Source organism: Narcine bancroftii, chromosome 14, assembly GCF_036971445.1.
Source record: "Narcine bancroftii isolate sNarBan1 chromosome 14, sNarBan1.hap1, whole genome shotgun sequence".
In the NCBI taxonomy this organism is placed as follows: domain Eukaryota; kingdom Metazoa; phylum Chordata; class Chondrichthyes; order Torpediniformes; family Narcinidae; genus Narcine; species Narcine bancroftii.
Window position 1 is genome coordinate 43,368,645 of NC_091482.1, and position 16,152 is coordinate 43,384,796.

At 46.3% G+C, this 16,152-nt stretch overlaps 1 protein-coding gene across 2 annotated transcripts; it reads right to left on the bottom strand.

Annotated features, from left to right (window-relative positions):
* Positions 1 to 5,385: 5,385 nt before the first annotated feature.
* On the bottom strand, positions 5,386 to 12,684 carry rsl24d1 (ribosomal L24 domain containing 1). Of its 2 annotated transcripts, none has more exons than XM_069911560.1 (6): positions 12,549 to 12,684; positions 9,542 to 9,655; positions 9,388 to 9,460; positions 7,361 to 7,424; positions 6,035 to 6,120; positions 5,386 to 5,902 (listed from the first exon to the last, which is right to left on the bottom strand). In XM_069911560.1, exons 1-6 carry the CDS (start codon positions 12,627 to 12,629, stop codon positions 5,829 to 5,831), a joined length of 492 nt encoding a protein of 163 aa, XP_069767661.1. In that variant the 5' UTR covers positions 12,630 to 12,684; the 3' UTR covers positions 5,386 to 5,828. The 2 variants fall into 2 exon arrangements, with proteins under 2 accessions (XP_069767661.1, XP_069767662.1); XM_069911561.1 differs by lacking the exon at positions 12,549 to 12,684 and adding an exon at positions 10,295 to 10,474.
* Positions 12,685 to 16,152: the final 3,468 nt, after the last annotated feature.

The following is a 16,152-nucleotide window of genomic DNA, read 5'->3' on the forward strand; positions in this document are numbered from 1 at the left end:
CACATTTAGAGACACTGGAAAAATAATTTCCAAACTTTATCAACAATTCTTAAGATTAATCTGGAATCTTGCCCGTTAATTGCTTTGTTTAGTTTTTCTTGTGATCCAGATAAACTTATATCGTCATCTCAGAAGAAAGTTTTAGCTTTTACCTCATTGATAGCCAGACAAGTAACTTTATTGAAATGGAGAGATTATTTATCCCCTACTCGTACACAGTGGTTTTATGATGTAATGTCCTATTTAAGTTTAGTGAAGTTCTAATTTATGAAATTGTGGGGCCCATCCTTAGAATTTTTTTATAATTGGAAGAATCAACAATGACTGCATGTCATGGTGACCCACCCACCGCCTGTTCTCCGGGGGTCGCCAGTGGTTCCACATTATTGATTTTGCTTTCATTAATTTATGATTAGAGGGAGGGTGTAGATTTGAGTTTGCTTTAGTTTTTTTTCCCTTTATTTTATACGAGTTATTTCAACAATCAGGTTTAACATAGTCCCATAGATCATTTCAATTAAGTGTTTCTGAAATATTTAAGCAATTATTGATGTAGTTTTATCTACTTTTTTTCCCATTGGCTTTTTGTATACAAATTAATTATTATGTAATTGTCAATTTTGAATGTATGCTTATGTGTTAAACTTAATCAAACCATTTTAAAAAGGGTTAGATTTTTGTGCAGTAGGTAACACACATTGTGGGTTGACTGTTTTGTGAGTCAGTTATTTTTGGTATCTTTGCATTGCCTGTGTGCAGAACCCAGCAAAGACCGTCAAAAGGATCTACTTGTAACCCATTATTGACAGTGTTCTCAGCTTTGAGGTTTGTTGTAGGTCACGGCGGGTCTTGTGTAAAGGGCCTTGTTAATTAGTGTGCAGCTCACCTTTACCCTCCCCAGTGTAACATGGTACAGGAATACTACCCCAACCTTGGGCTTCATTAGCTTAGAATTTGTTTGCAAAGGATTTCAATCTAAATTTAGATGTTTAGTACAGGAACTGGCCCTTTCTGCTCATGAGCCCGTGCCACCCAATTTACACCCAATTAGCCTACAACCCCCAGTACATTTCAAATGGTGAGGAAACCAGAGCCCCTGGAGGAAACACACGCAGTCACGGGGAGAACGTATACAGACTATGGTCCCGATCTCTGGCACTGTAAATAGCATGGCGTTAACCGCTACGGTAACCCTGCAGCCCACTCATCAGGTGAAATATACTCCGTGCCAGCACTCCCTCCTCACCAACGCAAATGGATCACTGATGTCAGGGTCACAGGGTTTGTTTCAAAAGGGATAGGATGGGAGTTAAGAGGCGAGGGAGTCTCGGAGCTACAGAAAGGGAGGATGTTGTGGGGAGACCGTCTACCGAGTCAGTGTGCTTGGAAGTCAGGAACAGGAAAGGAGTAATCACCTTATTGTGCGCAAACTACTGCATTGGGAGTAGTCTATAGTCCCCCAAATAACCTCAGGGACACCGAGGACCAGATAATCAGTCAGACTGTGGAGTAAACTCTGTTACCACAGACTGGAAAAATTATCACCTTCTTTACAAAAATAAAATGTGGGAAAAACAATCCCTACTTCTGCAGATGTAAGTAATGATAAAAACTCATTCACATTAACAAAAGTAATATTGGGAAATAAAAGCTTACATTTGGAATCAGAAAAAAAGTCACAATGTATCATGGATACAGAAATGATTTACAAATTAAGATCATAATGACCAAATATCAAGGTGGTGAGAAGGTGTTCATAAAACAGGAAAGACCGCAGACACCGTGGTTGAAGTATAAACACAAAGCTGGAGAAATTCAGTAGGTCAGAGTGTCCTTTATCACCTATAGCAAAATGTAGGCAGTGCCCAAACCTGGCTCCAGCCCGAAATGATGGTTACGTCTGGATATTTTTGCTAGATAAAGTACACCGTTCGTCCTCCTGAGTATCTCCAGCATTATGCTTTTATTTAGGTTGGGAAGCTAGGTTGAAAATTGTCTGTGAAAGGTAGTGAAAGTAATAGGAGACATGAGGTCAGGGAACTGTGGGGTTCAGCAAAGGTCGTGATGCTGACTGTGGGTCATGAGGGAGGATAGAAACCACAAGACATGCTAATCTGGTCACAAACAGGAAGGCATTAAAGAGATGTCCCTTTTGGACGTAACATGTCAGCGCTGCCAGAGATGCTGTAACCAGGCAGCACTGCTGCTGGTGTAGCCCTGCAGAGAATGCAGACACAGCGCTCCACCCCAGGGTCCAACCTCCCAGTCCAACTTCTGTCAGCTCCACACAGGCTTTAAACGGCCAGTTAAAGGAGCCAGCGCTGGCTTTACTTATTTAAAATTCCTGCAGCCACGAGGTCTGAGCCCAAGATGGCACCGCCTGTGATCGGCAGTGACCACAAGGAGTTGCAGACTCCAGAGAAGCGGAGACCACCCCCTCCCTGTTTGAGAAGAAGCAGAGGTGACGACCCACGGGATGGTGAATACAGCGGCAGACCAGTTAGGGGCCCTGCGGCTGAAGAACACATGGGCAGCGGGCTGTTGGTGACTTGGGCGAGGAACCCGTGCAGGCTGCTGGGAACTGCGGTCAAGGGATTCTCACCAAGCTGCGGGGATGCTGGAGACTGGCTGGAGACTGGCTGAAGGGGCGCCAGATACCAGAATTGGGAGGTGAGAGGGAGGCGAGGGCGCTGAAGAGTTCCTGATCGTGTCAGAGGTTCGGATCCGGAGCTCGGGTCGCCAATGGTTTGGACTGGATTCTGTGTGGCTGAAGGAGCACTGGAGATAAATCCACGGACAGCGTGGATCTGGGGGAGATTGTCTTTTGTTTCTTTCTCTGACTGTAAGGAGCACTGGGAAATTTCTGTTGATGGTGTCTCCGTCTGCCTTCCGGCAATTTTGTGCAATATTACACTATTTTTATTACATGAAAATAAATTGACTAGGTGGTTCACAATGGCTTGAAACAGACTCTGCTGGAGCAACTCAGCAGGTCGAGCAGGGTCGACATTTTCAGCCAAGACCCTGCAAGACAGATTTTGATGAAGGATTCTGACCCAAATTGGCTTCTATGGATGCTCTCGACCTGATGATTTTGCTCACAATTCCAGCATCCGCAGCTTCTCGTATGTTTACAGTTTCACAACTGGGTTTAGCTAAAGCATCTACAATCGACATGACCTAACGGGGCTCCAGAAATTAAAATTTGGCAAGTACACCATGGAAAAACGAGGAGGGCCTGGAACAAAACAAGAAAATCGGAGCAAATTATAACCAGAGCAGAGCAAATCGGGAATCTGGGAGGTCAGGTCGTACACACAGCAGCCAAGGTCAGGCTGGAACCTGGGTCCCTGAGCTGCACCACAAGGCCAACTGGGATGTGAATCCAATGGGATTCAACAGAGCAACAAGAAAATCACATTCAGGTCAGATGATGGAACGTGCCGAAAATAGATATTTAAGAGCAAATAAGTGGGTGTCCGATGGGCAACAATAAACTCAATGATTCAAATATTTCCAAGATCCTTTATACGAGAAACATTAACTGAAGGGCAGAAACCCAAAGTGAAGGATTGAAAAAAAACAGGACACAGAAGGATGAGGAAGCTGTGGAGAGTGAGCAGAGATTTACCAGGATGTTGCCTGGATTGAGAAACAAGTAATTTGAGACAAGGTTAGCAGAGCTGACATGCTTCACTTTGGAACGTAGAAGGATGAGAGGAGACTATATAAAAGTCTACAAGATTATGAGAGGCATAGATAAGGTGGACAGCCAGCACCTTTTTCCTAGGGCAGGATCAGCAAACACCAGAGGACATGTGTACAAAGTGATGGGAGGGAAGTTTAGGGGAGACGTCAGGGATAGGTTTTTTTTTATACACAGAGAGTTGTGAGTGCCTGGAATGCCTTGTCAGGGATGGTGGTGGAGGCTGAAACATTAGAGACTCTTAGACAGGCACATGGATGAAAGGAAAAATAGAGGGTTACAGGGTAGGGAGAGTTTAGTACTTTTTTTTTCAGGAATATATGGGTCAGCCCAACATTGAGGGCTGAAGGGCCTGTACTGTGCTGTAGTGTTCTGTGAAGGAGAGGTAAACTGATCCGATAACAAGCCTAGATGAAGACAGCCGAGGGAAAGCTTCACACAACAGACGCTACCATGTCACTTGGCATTCAAACTGAGGCAGGAAATCCAAATACAAGCAAGAAGCTGCTGGAAACCCAGCAGGTCAGGCAGCATCCATGGGGAGAAATGGTGAATAGTTCAGAACGGGGTCCTTTATTGAGTGGGAAGAGGTGATAATTGGGGGGGGGGGAGGAGGGGGGAAGGGGTGATAACAGGTGGAAGGAGTATTGTGTCTGTTTTGTACTGTGTATTTTGTGTGTGCATGCATTGTGTATTGTGTCCATATGTGGTGTGTGTGCGTGTAGTGTATTATGTGCATGTATTGTGTATTGAGTGCGCATGTAGTGTGTGTGTGTGTGTGTGTGTGTGTGTGTGTGGTATGCATTATGTGTATGTATAGTGTTTTATGTGCATGCACATGCGCACACATGCCAGCGCTCGATGGTTTGTAGAAATAACCTTGAACTTGAATTGATGGAAGGGCAATGCTTGTCAGCAAACGGGACTGGCCAGATGTCAACATGGGCCGAGGGGCCTGTTCTCTGCTGGATGAATCTCTGGGAGATCGTATGGTTCTCACATCCCACCCACCAGCCCCTGCATACAGCACATTGTCCCCCAACACTTCTGCCACCACACTGTGATCCTATTCCCCACCACTTTCCCCAGAGATCACTGTCTCCACGATTCTCTCCCTTCCACCCTGAGGAAAATCCTGCTGGCAACCATACTATCCCTACATCTCCCCTCTCACCTCCCTCCATGGTCACAAACAGATGTTGCAGGTGAGGGAGAGCTTTACATGCACCCCATCCAACCTGATCAACTGCATTCAATGTCAATGAGACCAAACACAAACTTCGTCAAACACCCGGGCTCTGCTCTCAAGTGCCAGCGGAACGCGCGGCTGCCAGCCACGTTAATTCCCCTCACTATTTCCACACCGACATGTCAATCCTCAGCCTCACCCATTGATGACAAAGATGTAGAAAAAAGTCGGAAAATCCTCCACTGAGCCAGTTCCACTGTCTCCATCTGACCTTTATCTGCTCCCATTCTCCCTCTCCCTCCCCAGTGGTCTCTCCACCTCTCCCAGCCTGAATACAGAATCCAATCACCTCGGCCCCTCTCTCTATGGACGCTGCTTGACCTGCGGATTTCCTCCAGCTTCTCATTCTTTTCCCTATATTCCAGCATCTACTGTTCCTGTATTTCTCCGGAAATCTAAACATTTGCTCAAACACCACAGTATCCCAAACTCTTTTTTTTTAATTTATTGATTGAATGGAATTTCCTATATTTAATTTACAGGAGCTATGCTTGAAGCTGGCAAATCCATCAATAATTTTAAGCGTACACATCATAGGCATGGAAAAGGAAGTTTATAACTAAGGGGAAAAACAGAAAAACCCAATCAGATTGTTCATATCAAAACCAGAGACTGTTTCTGATGGGCTAACTTATCTCATTCTTCCTGCATTTGCTGTACACAAACATGCTTTCTTCATGTTTAACAGTCAACTCGAGCGTGGAAGGACAAGGCCAGTGAATCTGATATATTCCACCTGCTTAAACTATGTCGGTTCAGAAACTTGTCAAGGATTGTTGGGCCAAGGTGGATACTTTTCACAATTTGATGATATGCCTAGCTCAACATATGGAAGCATATTGTACACACGTATCTAGTCACCAGCAGCAAACATCAAGGATCTTCTGCCAATTCCATATCTTCCTGCAAAGTCTCCACCATCTTTTCTTCCAACTCGTTTGACTTTTCTGTTAAAAGAAAATGAGACGTGAACTGTCAAAGTATTGAAGTGTGATTTCACAAATCACAAGAAATTTTAATGATCTACATTACACAGTTGGAAGGCTTGGAGGAGTACTTTCTAAATTTCAGATCATTACCTGCATGAGGAGCCTTGATGAGGTGGATGTTCTGTTTAACCTCTCTGATGTCTTCTTTTGTCTGTATCTCTTTGCTTTTCATCAACCTTAGACACAAATTAAAACATTATATTAGCAACATTGTTTTATGATCATTTTGGTTTTACCCGTGATTTGATAGCAAGGTTGCAGTTGGACATAAGGCAGTACTCAGCCTGAATGCAAAATGATTCCACAAATATTGATTGTTCATGAATTTTAGAGACTGTCTTACACTTACTGAGTTCTCCTGTACATACATTTAAACTGACCACCTATAATTTAAACACATTGACAAATACCATCTCAACACATTATGAACTAATCTTCATGACCCCTTCTCCATTTGGGAATATGTTTGATTCAAATGACTTAATTTTGCACCATGTAAAACACCCAAAAAGTAACCTGCAACTTGATTGTTGGGCGCAGGTGACTCTGCACTTATTATTCCCGCTGCTTCTCAGGGATACATTCAACGTGAAGTGATGTGGTGAATTTGTTACATTCAGGCAACCCCCAGAAGATTCTTCAGAAGTCAAGAGTGAGGCACAAATCTGAGGATTACAACCGTTTAATACGTGTTCATCACAGCACCGATCAGATAGGGTCACCCTTGTGTAACAACAGCCAGTAACTCCAGGTTAGTAACTAACAACCATGACCAGCAGTCCCTTTTATTCTACAAACTGCTCTGAGCTGTTTGATAAAGAACCGGGTTCTGCAGCTTTGCAAACAAAAGTTCACGGTAAATCAGGAGATTATACAAATATGCAAATGTAAAGATAGCTATAACTACAGGGAAAACACAATAAAAGCAATCTGAACCCTAGTCCAACAGGCCTTTGCTCCAAAATTTAAGACATCATCAGGAAGGATACTTCAGCAGAGCCGAATGAGAAGCTGCAGTGAGACTTAATCTACGTTCTAGTGAGGAGACCCACCCACCGTCGTACTGAGTATAATGGCCAACAGCCACCTCAGACAAGTTGAATACTGGCTGGATTAAAGAGCCATTTCATCCTTTCCATTGACCAAGAGATGTACTGCTGGCAGTCTGGATGTCATGTGTGCCTACAGAGCCTTGGTTTAATCCTGGGATCTAATAAATATTCAGCACAGGCAAGAATGAAGAAGTGTCGTTCTGTACTGGGTCATTGCAATGAAGTGGATATTAAAGCAACTTCATACAAGAGAATCACACGGAATTATCTTTGTACAAACCTGTACATGAAACTTTTAGAGACAAAGCATTAAAAATTAGATGGAAATTCTGCATTTTGATTTATCTTTCAATTTCACACTCACCTGTTCATAATAAACCTTGCTTGGCGTTTCTGCTTGATTTCCTCAACTCTCTTCATTGCCTTAACTGTTGAACACAGTTTCGTTATTAGATTAAATCCAACAAGAAGCATTTCTTCACAAGTAACTCAATGACCAAAATGAGAACAAGACACAAAAAGCCACAGATAAAGATCCGGAGGATCAAAGATAATGGACTCTATCTATCATGAGCAAAAGAGATAAGCTAAGATTTCCAATGACCACTTTAAGATCGCGAGGGTACACGACAAATTTTTAAACTTAACAAAACCAGGAAGATACTAAAGGATGGCAAATGGAAGGGCATTGAGGAGTGTGGTAGAACAGGGGGATCTGGGAATACAGATATATAATTCCCAGAAAGTGGCATCACAGGTGGATCGGGTCGTAAAGAGAGCTTTTGGCATATTGGCCTTCATAAATTAAAGTAGTGAGTATTGGAGTTGGTGAGGCCAAATTTGGAGTATTATGTGCAGATTTGGTCACCTAACTACAGGAAAGACATCAATAAGATAGAAAGAGTGCAGAGAAGATTTACTAGGATGTTGCCTGGACTTCAGGAACTGAGTTAGGACTTTATTTCCTGGAGGACAGAAGGCAGACTAATAGTTCAGCATATGCTAAAAGGGCTGAAGGGTCTGTTTCTGTGCTGTAATGTTATATGGTTCTATAGCTGTAAAGCTGCAGCCAATGGCAGCTGAACGGAAGCATCATTTAACAGGAGTAAAACACAAAAGTTTACAAACACAGTGACTGAAGTAAAAACGCAACGCTGGAGAAATTCAGCAGGTCAAACAGTGGACTTTATACAGCGAAGATAAAAATACAAAACCAATTTTCGGCCTTGAGCCCTTCGTGAGCGAAATGTCGGCAGGTGTCCGAACTGGGCTCAAGCCTGAGACATTAGCTACGTGAACTTTGACCTGCCAAATTCCTCCATCGTTCTGTTTTTATTTTATTTAACAGCGCACTTGTGGAGCATATCAGGATTATCTTTTGAATTTCGCAAATACTTGCGTCTTATATCGGTTCAGGGCACAAGAAGTGGATGAAGAGTTTTGGGAGAATCATCTGCAGGATAGATATTTCTCCAAACCAAATCCAACATGGAAGAAAAGTTACTTGTGTCCTCTCCATTTTTAAATTAATGACACGAGAATTTTGAAGGCTTTTAAAACTATAATCTTGGTAAAACTGGGTGAATTCGCTGATACACAAGGTCATGGTGATTCTTTGCTACCACTGTATGCTCTGCGGTTGCTGGCACCACAATTTGCAAAATGTACCATAGCCCAGCAATTTTCTCAGGATTGAAAATTATTTCAACAATTGTCACCTTTTCCCCTTAAAGTCTTCATCTTCAAAAGAGGGAGCATTTAGCTGATGTGTTGAAGTGTGCAAACACTACCTTGCCAAGCACATTAGTGCCAATTCTATTCTCTTCAAAGACGAACCTATGTAAAATGTAACAGAAATTCACGCACTGCAGTCAACTCTTTTCTTAATAGGCGGCATGGTGGCATGGCGGTGGGTACAGCACTGTTACAGCGCCAGCGATCAGGACCAGGGTTCGAATCCCACGCTTTCTGTAAGGAGCTTGTATGTTCTTCCCATATCTGTGTGGGTCTCCTCCAGGAGCTCCAGTTTCCTCCCACTGTTCAAAATGACTGGAGCTTGTAGGTTAATTAGATGCAATTGGGCAGCATGGACTTTTGAGTCGAAGGGGCCTGTTACCATGCTGTAGGTCTAAATTTAAATAATTTACAGCCCTATTATTCACATCAGGCCTGCACAATTCCAGCACACCTCACCACATTTAAATGGATCTAAGAATGCATTCCCACAAGGCTTATCCCTCCTGGGCTTCAGTGCTTCATTTAAAAATGTATTCTGTGCGCGTGTAAATGGCGAGAGACCCATTTTACCCAGAGTGAAAAACTGCATCAGATTCACCAAAATCACAGAAGTGCCTGAACTCTATTCACCACGTCACACAGCAAATGCCTTACCTGACGCCGACCACAGCTCTCTCTGGTACTTGACTGGCACATTCTGACGTTTCTCAAATTCAAAGGAATTGTCCTATAAAAGAGAGAAGAGGTGTGAAGAACATCACTGATCATGAGCACCAGGCAAAGGAAGACGAGGAAAGCTCTGACATACCACTGTCAACTCTTTGCCAGCCGATTTGCGGAAAGCCTTCGTCCACCTGATCTTTCTTGGGTTACGCTTCTTCTTAAAATTCTTGTGGCACTTTGATCGGCAGAATCTGAAAACCTGGAACACTTCGGTATTTAAATGATTAGGAAAAGGGATATTTTCTTCAGGAAACACAAGAGATACAGCCTGCGAGGGTAGAGGAACCTCACATGCAAGCACCCAAAACACTCAGAACCTCAATGTGATTTCCTCATCAGGGCTCAAGGAGAGCTCCCATTCCCCACTCAACACTGGGGTCAGCAGGGAAGTATGGAACATTGTCCCTGACAGGACATCATGGGCCCTCCACAAACAACATTGCTGTTCTGGCAATGTCAATCAGAGATGTGCAAGTCAAACACCTACCATCAATCTTGGAACTCTTCCCCCCCCCCCCACTTTGTACACTGCCACTCCCAAACCCGAACAACCGTGTCCTCAAGCTTGGCCCCTGCAATACAAAACACCAGTAACCCTGCACAATTCACTTCCAAATCAAGGTGCCCACATCTCTCCCCAACCTCAGACACAAACTCCAGACTTCCACCAACACCACTCCCTCCCCTCCACAAGGTGCCAACCCACTGCCTTCCCTTACCCCAATCTCAATGACCAAAACGCCACTGATGAAGGGTAAATTATAATTCCCCAAGGCTCAACTGGATGACATTGGTGGAGAGGCAGCAGCATTGATGATGCCCCTTTCATTGATTTTACCCCAGTTTCCCGGCTGAGCTCAGCACGTTCCAGTAAGGACTGTGGAGCAGTGCTGCAGATCTGGAGAATGTGCATTCACTGTGGTGTTGTGGAGCGTTCAGGACATGGAGACAAATACAACTGCAGGATGGCAAGGATGGTGTGCAATACAAGAGGCAGCTCAGATGTTGGGAGGTGCCTGCGATGCATTGTCATGCAATGTGCTGTCACAATCGACCAGAGTGAGGCAACGAATGCCCAGGAGCTCTGTGCCGCCAATGCCCCTGGCCAACAGCTTTCACAGGGATGGTCTAATCATGTGCATTGCTGAAGCAGCAACAATGTTCATTCACACCGTGAACATGTGAGTGTAGATGGGGAAAGGCTGTGTCCTGTCACAGAAAACAGCCTTGCACTGGTTTCTTCAGCTTCAGCGTCTAAATAACATGCTCATCGGAGTTTCTGGGCACTATCAGCTCCCAGGATGTGTGTTGAGTAGGAGGTGGGGATGGTTGTCCCTAAACCAACAACAGCTGCATCACATCTCCTTGTTGGAGACGATCACTACCTTGCACAGAGTAACCCACCACTTCTTATCATGCCCCTGAACACCATTTACCTCTTCTTTTACAGAGCCACACAACTTCATTTTACAGTGAAACAGTGCCATCTTGTTTTCAATATGTGAGAAAACTTTGACCATCTAGCCTCCCCTCTCATTAGCATACATTCGTCCATCAGATCAGCCCTCAGCCTCTGCTCCGGGGAAAGCAATCAGCCAGTCCAATCTCTCCCCATTAACTAAACTCCACCAAATCAGATCACATCCTGATGAGCCTTCTCTGCCCTCTCTCCACCACAGCCACATCCTACAATATGATTTGTCTTGTGCTTTGTTCACACTGTGGCTTTACTCTCCGTTCTCACCTTCAAAGAAGTTTTAACTAAAACCTGCTTCCACAGCCATATCTGTTCAGCAGCGCAGAGCGTCACCTGCTTCAACGGCCACACATTCACTGTCTCGCTGAGAGATTTCCCATCTCTCACCCACCTTCTCTGCAAATGGAAACGTTTCCAGATCTGACAACGGCTCTCCATATACCGCACAACTTGTTCTGTGTTCCAACATGACCTGGAGTTTGTTCCGATTTCCTGCACTAACAATTATTTCATTGAGATTGAGAGAGAGAGACAGTGTGAGGGCATGAGTGTGTGAATGTGAGTGTGTATATGTGTGATAGAACACTGCCACACAGAAACAGCCCATTCTGCCCATCCAGTCCATGCTGAATTATTATGCCCATTAAGGGGTATGCCCATCATACCCCTTCACCCATGTACCTGCCCAAATTTTTTTAAAATATCAAAATAGAGCCCACATTCACAACTTGAGCTGGCAGCTCACTCCACACTCACACCGCTCCCCACTCACACCACTCTCTGTGTGAAGTTCCCTTTAATTCTCTCCAGAGGGGGGGGTCCACAAGGATGACTCCATGAATGAAAGGGTTATCATAGGAGGAGTCTTTGACAGCTCTTGGCCTATTGGAATTTAGAATGAGGAGAATCTCACTGAAACATTTTGAATGTTGAAAGGCATGGACAGAATAGGTGTAGAAAAGTTGTTTCCCATGGTGGGAGAATCTAGGACAAGAGGGCACAAATTCAGAACTGAAGGGCTAAAATCCCTTCATCGTTGCTGATTCCTGAAATGATTCCCGATGAAGGGTTTACAGGTCCAAAACGTTGACTGTGTACGGATGGTGCTGACACGCTGGGTTCCCCCCAACAATCTCATTGCCTGTGGCTTTGGATCCAACTTTTACTGCAGGGATGTGTATGCTCCAGTGGAGCAGGACCAGGAGGGAGACCACACATCGCAGTGTCGACACTGGCCCTCCACCAGGGACCCAGGATCAGTGACTGTCTAGCAGTGAGGTCTCCAGCTGTCGGCCTGGACCCGGCCCTGCGGTGTGACCCTAGATTCCTGAACCTAACACCGCCCCCCCACCGCCCCCCCCATTTCCAGTGATGCTGGGCCCTGATCCTCCCCACCCCAGCCCTGACAATGACTCCCTGGGACACTGACCCTGACCCTTGGTAACACCAGGACCCTGACCCCCTGGTGACCCACCAGGACCATGACCCCATCAGGACTCTGACCCTCTAGCGACCTGCGGGACCCTGAACCCTGGAACACTGACCCTTGGTGACACCAGGACCCTGACGCCCTGGTGATCCGCGGGACCCGGACTCTGCGCCCCCGCGGCCTCACCTTGCAGTCATTGCGGACAAAGGCCAGGCCGTGGCCCGGGTAGACCGGCGCCGAGCAGAAATAACACTTCTCGATCCGCATGGCGCCGTGCAACGCCCGCACCTCGACAAATGCTCGTTATTTCCGCCCATAGTGTCATATCCGGTCTTGGCTCCCTTCACAGCGCCGCCCGACGTCCGGAGGATCAAAGCACATAAAGCAGGTTATGGTGGAGGGACTGAGCGCACTGCGCCCCCTGCTGCCTGGAAAGGACAACACTGCGCTCCCTGCTGACGGGGAAGGTCACTCTCCACCCCCTGCTGACGGGGAAGACCACACTGCGCCACTTGCTGACGGGGAGGTCCGCACTGCGCCCCCTGTTGAAAGGAGGACCACACTGCGCCTGCTGTTGCCAACGAGGCCCCAGAACTGCCCCAGAACCAAGGATGGTCCCTATGGGCGCCAGGCCCTTCGGCCCATCCTGCTCCTCCTGGCCACTGTCCCACCTGTACTTTTATGCCCTTCTCTCCCTTTCTCAGGGCTGTGACTGCATTTGTGGCCAGTGGTGCAGATCCGTCCATGCCCAGGGCAATGTCCACAACATCATCGTTGACCCCAGCTCAGTATCGTCTCTGAGCTCATTCCCATGCGTCGTCTTGCCCTGTCACGGCCCGGCCTGACAGATTCATGTGGAGAACTGTTCCAGCTGCGACGAGCCCCTCACTCCGTCCGCACTGATCCCACCTTCAAAGTTCAACCACGGCCAATCTACGGCCACTCGGAAGGGATTCTCTTTCTCTCCTACTATAAGTGGCTCTAATGGGGACTCTTTGTCTGTGTAATATTACATGTTCTGTACTATTATCATTTATTGTCTGATCGTACAAGTACAACCCAACGGAACAGCGTCTGCAGTCCTCGGTGCAAAACACGCAGACACACAACCAGATGTAACACATGTACAGACAACAATGCACGTGCAGGACAAGTATATCTATAAAATATTGCTCCGTGACTTTGAGAGTCTCGGATGGTTAGTATATGTGGTTCCTTTGGTCGTTCACATTCTCACTGCTCACGGGAAGAAGCTGTTCCTCAGCCTGGTGGTGCTGGCTCTGATCCTCCTGGATCTCTTCCCCGACGGAAGCAGCTGAGAGATGCCGTGTGCCGGGTGGAAGGGGTCCTCAATGATTTTGTGGACCCTCTTCAGACCGCAATGTGACAATTAGGAAAGCCACAGTTAAAGGAGGTGTTGTGGTGTCTGGCGGACTGACCATTAATGGCAGAGGCCAGACGGCAGCTCTCGGACACCGTATTGCTACCCCTGCGAACTATCATGGCCAAGAGTGTGATGGATCCCATTGCTTTCTGCAATCTCCCGTCACCACCCTCCAACCTGGTCAACGTGAGGTTGTCCACTCTGGAAGGAAAAGATCAGATTATTATTGAAATGGTGAAAGGCTGCAGCTCGCAAACTCCCCCTTTCTGGCAACACTTCCTCCTTGAGTTTGCAGAGAAAGCAGTTTAAAAATAAGCAGCCAATATTTGATGGGCACTTTACGAATCAGCTCATTTTTGTGCTTTTTCATGATGTTTTGTAACAAATATGATTTGTCTCTCACGCTGTTGCATCCTCAGTGTGAAAGTTTCCAACCACAATGAAACTGAGAGCTCCCTGCACCCCAGCTACAGCGTCACTGACTTCACACCAAAGCCCATTTTTAAAAGTGTTAAATGTTTTTAAAATTCAAATTTTTCAATTTAGATGTACAGCACGGTAACATGCCCTTCCTGCCCATGAGCCCATGTCGCCCAATTAAAGCCAAATAACCTACTACCCCTGGTATGTTTCAAACGATGGGAGAAAACCGGAGCCCCCGGTAAAACCCACGCAGACACGAGGAGAACGGACAAACTCCATACAGACAGCAGTGGAAGCTTTCCACAGCAGTTGGTTCAAAAAAAATCAGCAACTTGCCACCTCTGTCAGCCCTGGCAACATTCTCCAGCTGCCACAGGATCGTTAACATCGGACGGAGGGAGGGAGGCTGCACAGAGCGTTGATATCATCAGCGATAAGATGGTTTGTAGCAGTAAATGTCCATGGCCTGCTCTGTCTGCGTTGCATTGATTTGCTTGAGATGTAAACCTGGTGAAGAGTTTTGCCATGTTCTGGGGGAGATAAACATCACCCACGCAGAGTGACATCATCGACACACTTTCATTTCGAGCAAACTTCTGTCCCTTCCCTGGAAGACGTGCTGCTCCCACACCAACATGTTTATTCTCATCACTGATGTGTCACGAAAATGAAACTTGCCTTGACGGGAGATTTATTGTGTGGCGTGAGTCATTCTGATTGTAATAGACCCAAGAACTACCCTTTCGACACATCTGTTAGTGGGAGGATTCCACTTCCCACACACCCCACTCCCGTCTCCCTGTAGCCGAGTGGAGGCCAGAAAGACACACCCCTCTGTACACCTGGCTTTTATCCCTGTTCGATAGGAGGCTGTTGTCAATTGTGTAACGATTAGAGCAATGATGCTGTTTGCCTTTTCAAGGAATTCTTTTTCGGCGAGCAACTTTTTGACATATTTCTGTACAATCCCAATTTTCATCCGTTTGGGCCTTATTCTGGAGGGGACACAGGGAACGTTGCTGGACCATTCCTCCCTGTGGATGCTGCCTGACTGCTGAGTTCTTCCAGTGCTGCTCCATCTTGACGGTTCCTTTGCCCTGGCTACATCAGTCAAGGGTGAAGCCAAGCATCATTAGTAGCTTCTTTTCCCGATGAGCTGAACCCTTTTCATCCTCGCTTTGACAGGGAGAATGCAACGGTACCCGGCAGAATCCCTGCAGAAGCTGATGAACCTGTGATATACGTCTCAGAGGCTAACGTTGGAACCCTTGCAAGGCATCAGATTTCTGAACAACGACCCTGTAGACACTGTTCTCTCTTTTGCACAATTAGTTTTGTATTTTCCAAACTGTAATTCACAGTGGTTCTACATCGATAACGCACATTCCTGCTGCCAAAAAGCAGCAAAGTTGGTGTCACATGTTCATGAATAAACCTGGTTCTGAATCATGCCCTCAGCACCAGCTGTGAGGAAGGTGCAGTAACCGTCAGTGTTACACTGTTGGCTGCAGAACGTTGGCAGCCCACCCTTCCTTCCCGACGTAGAGGCCAAGGCAGCCCCCTCTCCACACACAAGGGCCAAACAAACCTGGCTATAATTAACTGGAGACGAGAGCCCACAGACCAGCAGGGTCTCCCTGATGGGAAGGGGACAGAGACGGCAGGATCGGCTGTGCGGAGAAGAACGGCCGGCACCACACAAAGCCGCAGACGTCACGATCCGTGCGGAGGGTTCAGAGGAGGTTCACTGCGATGACTCCGGGAATGAAAGGGTTATCGTATGTCAGCTCTTGGCCTGAACCCGGTGGAATTTTGGAGAATGATGCGGGGAATCTCGTTGAAACATTTCGAACATTAAAAGGTGTGGACAAAGTAGATGCAGAAAGGTTGTTTCCTATGATGGGAGAGTCCAGGGCAAGAGGGCACAACCTCAGGATTGAAGGATGTCTGCTTAGAACAGAGAATTGGAGGGATTTCTTCAGC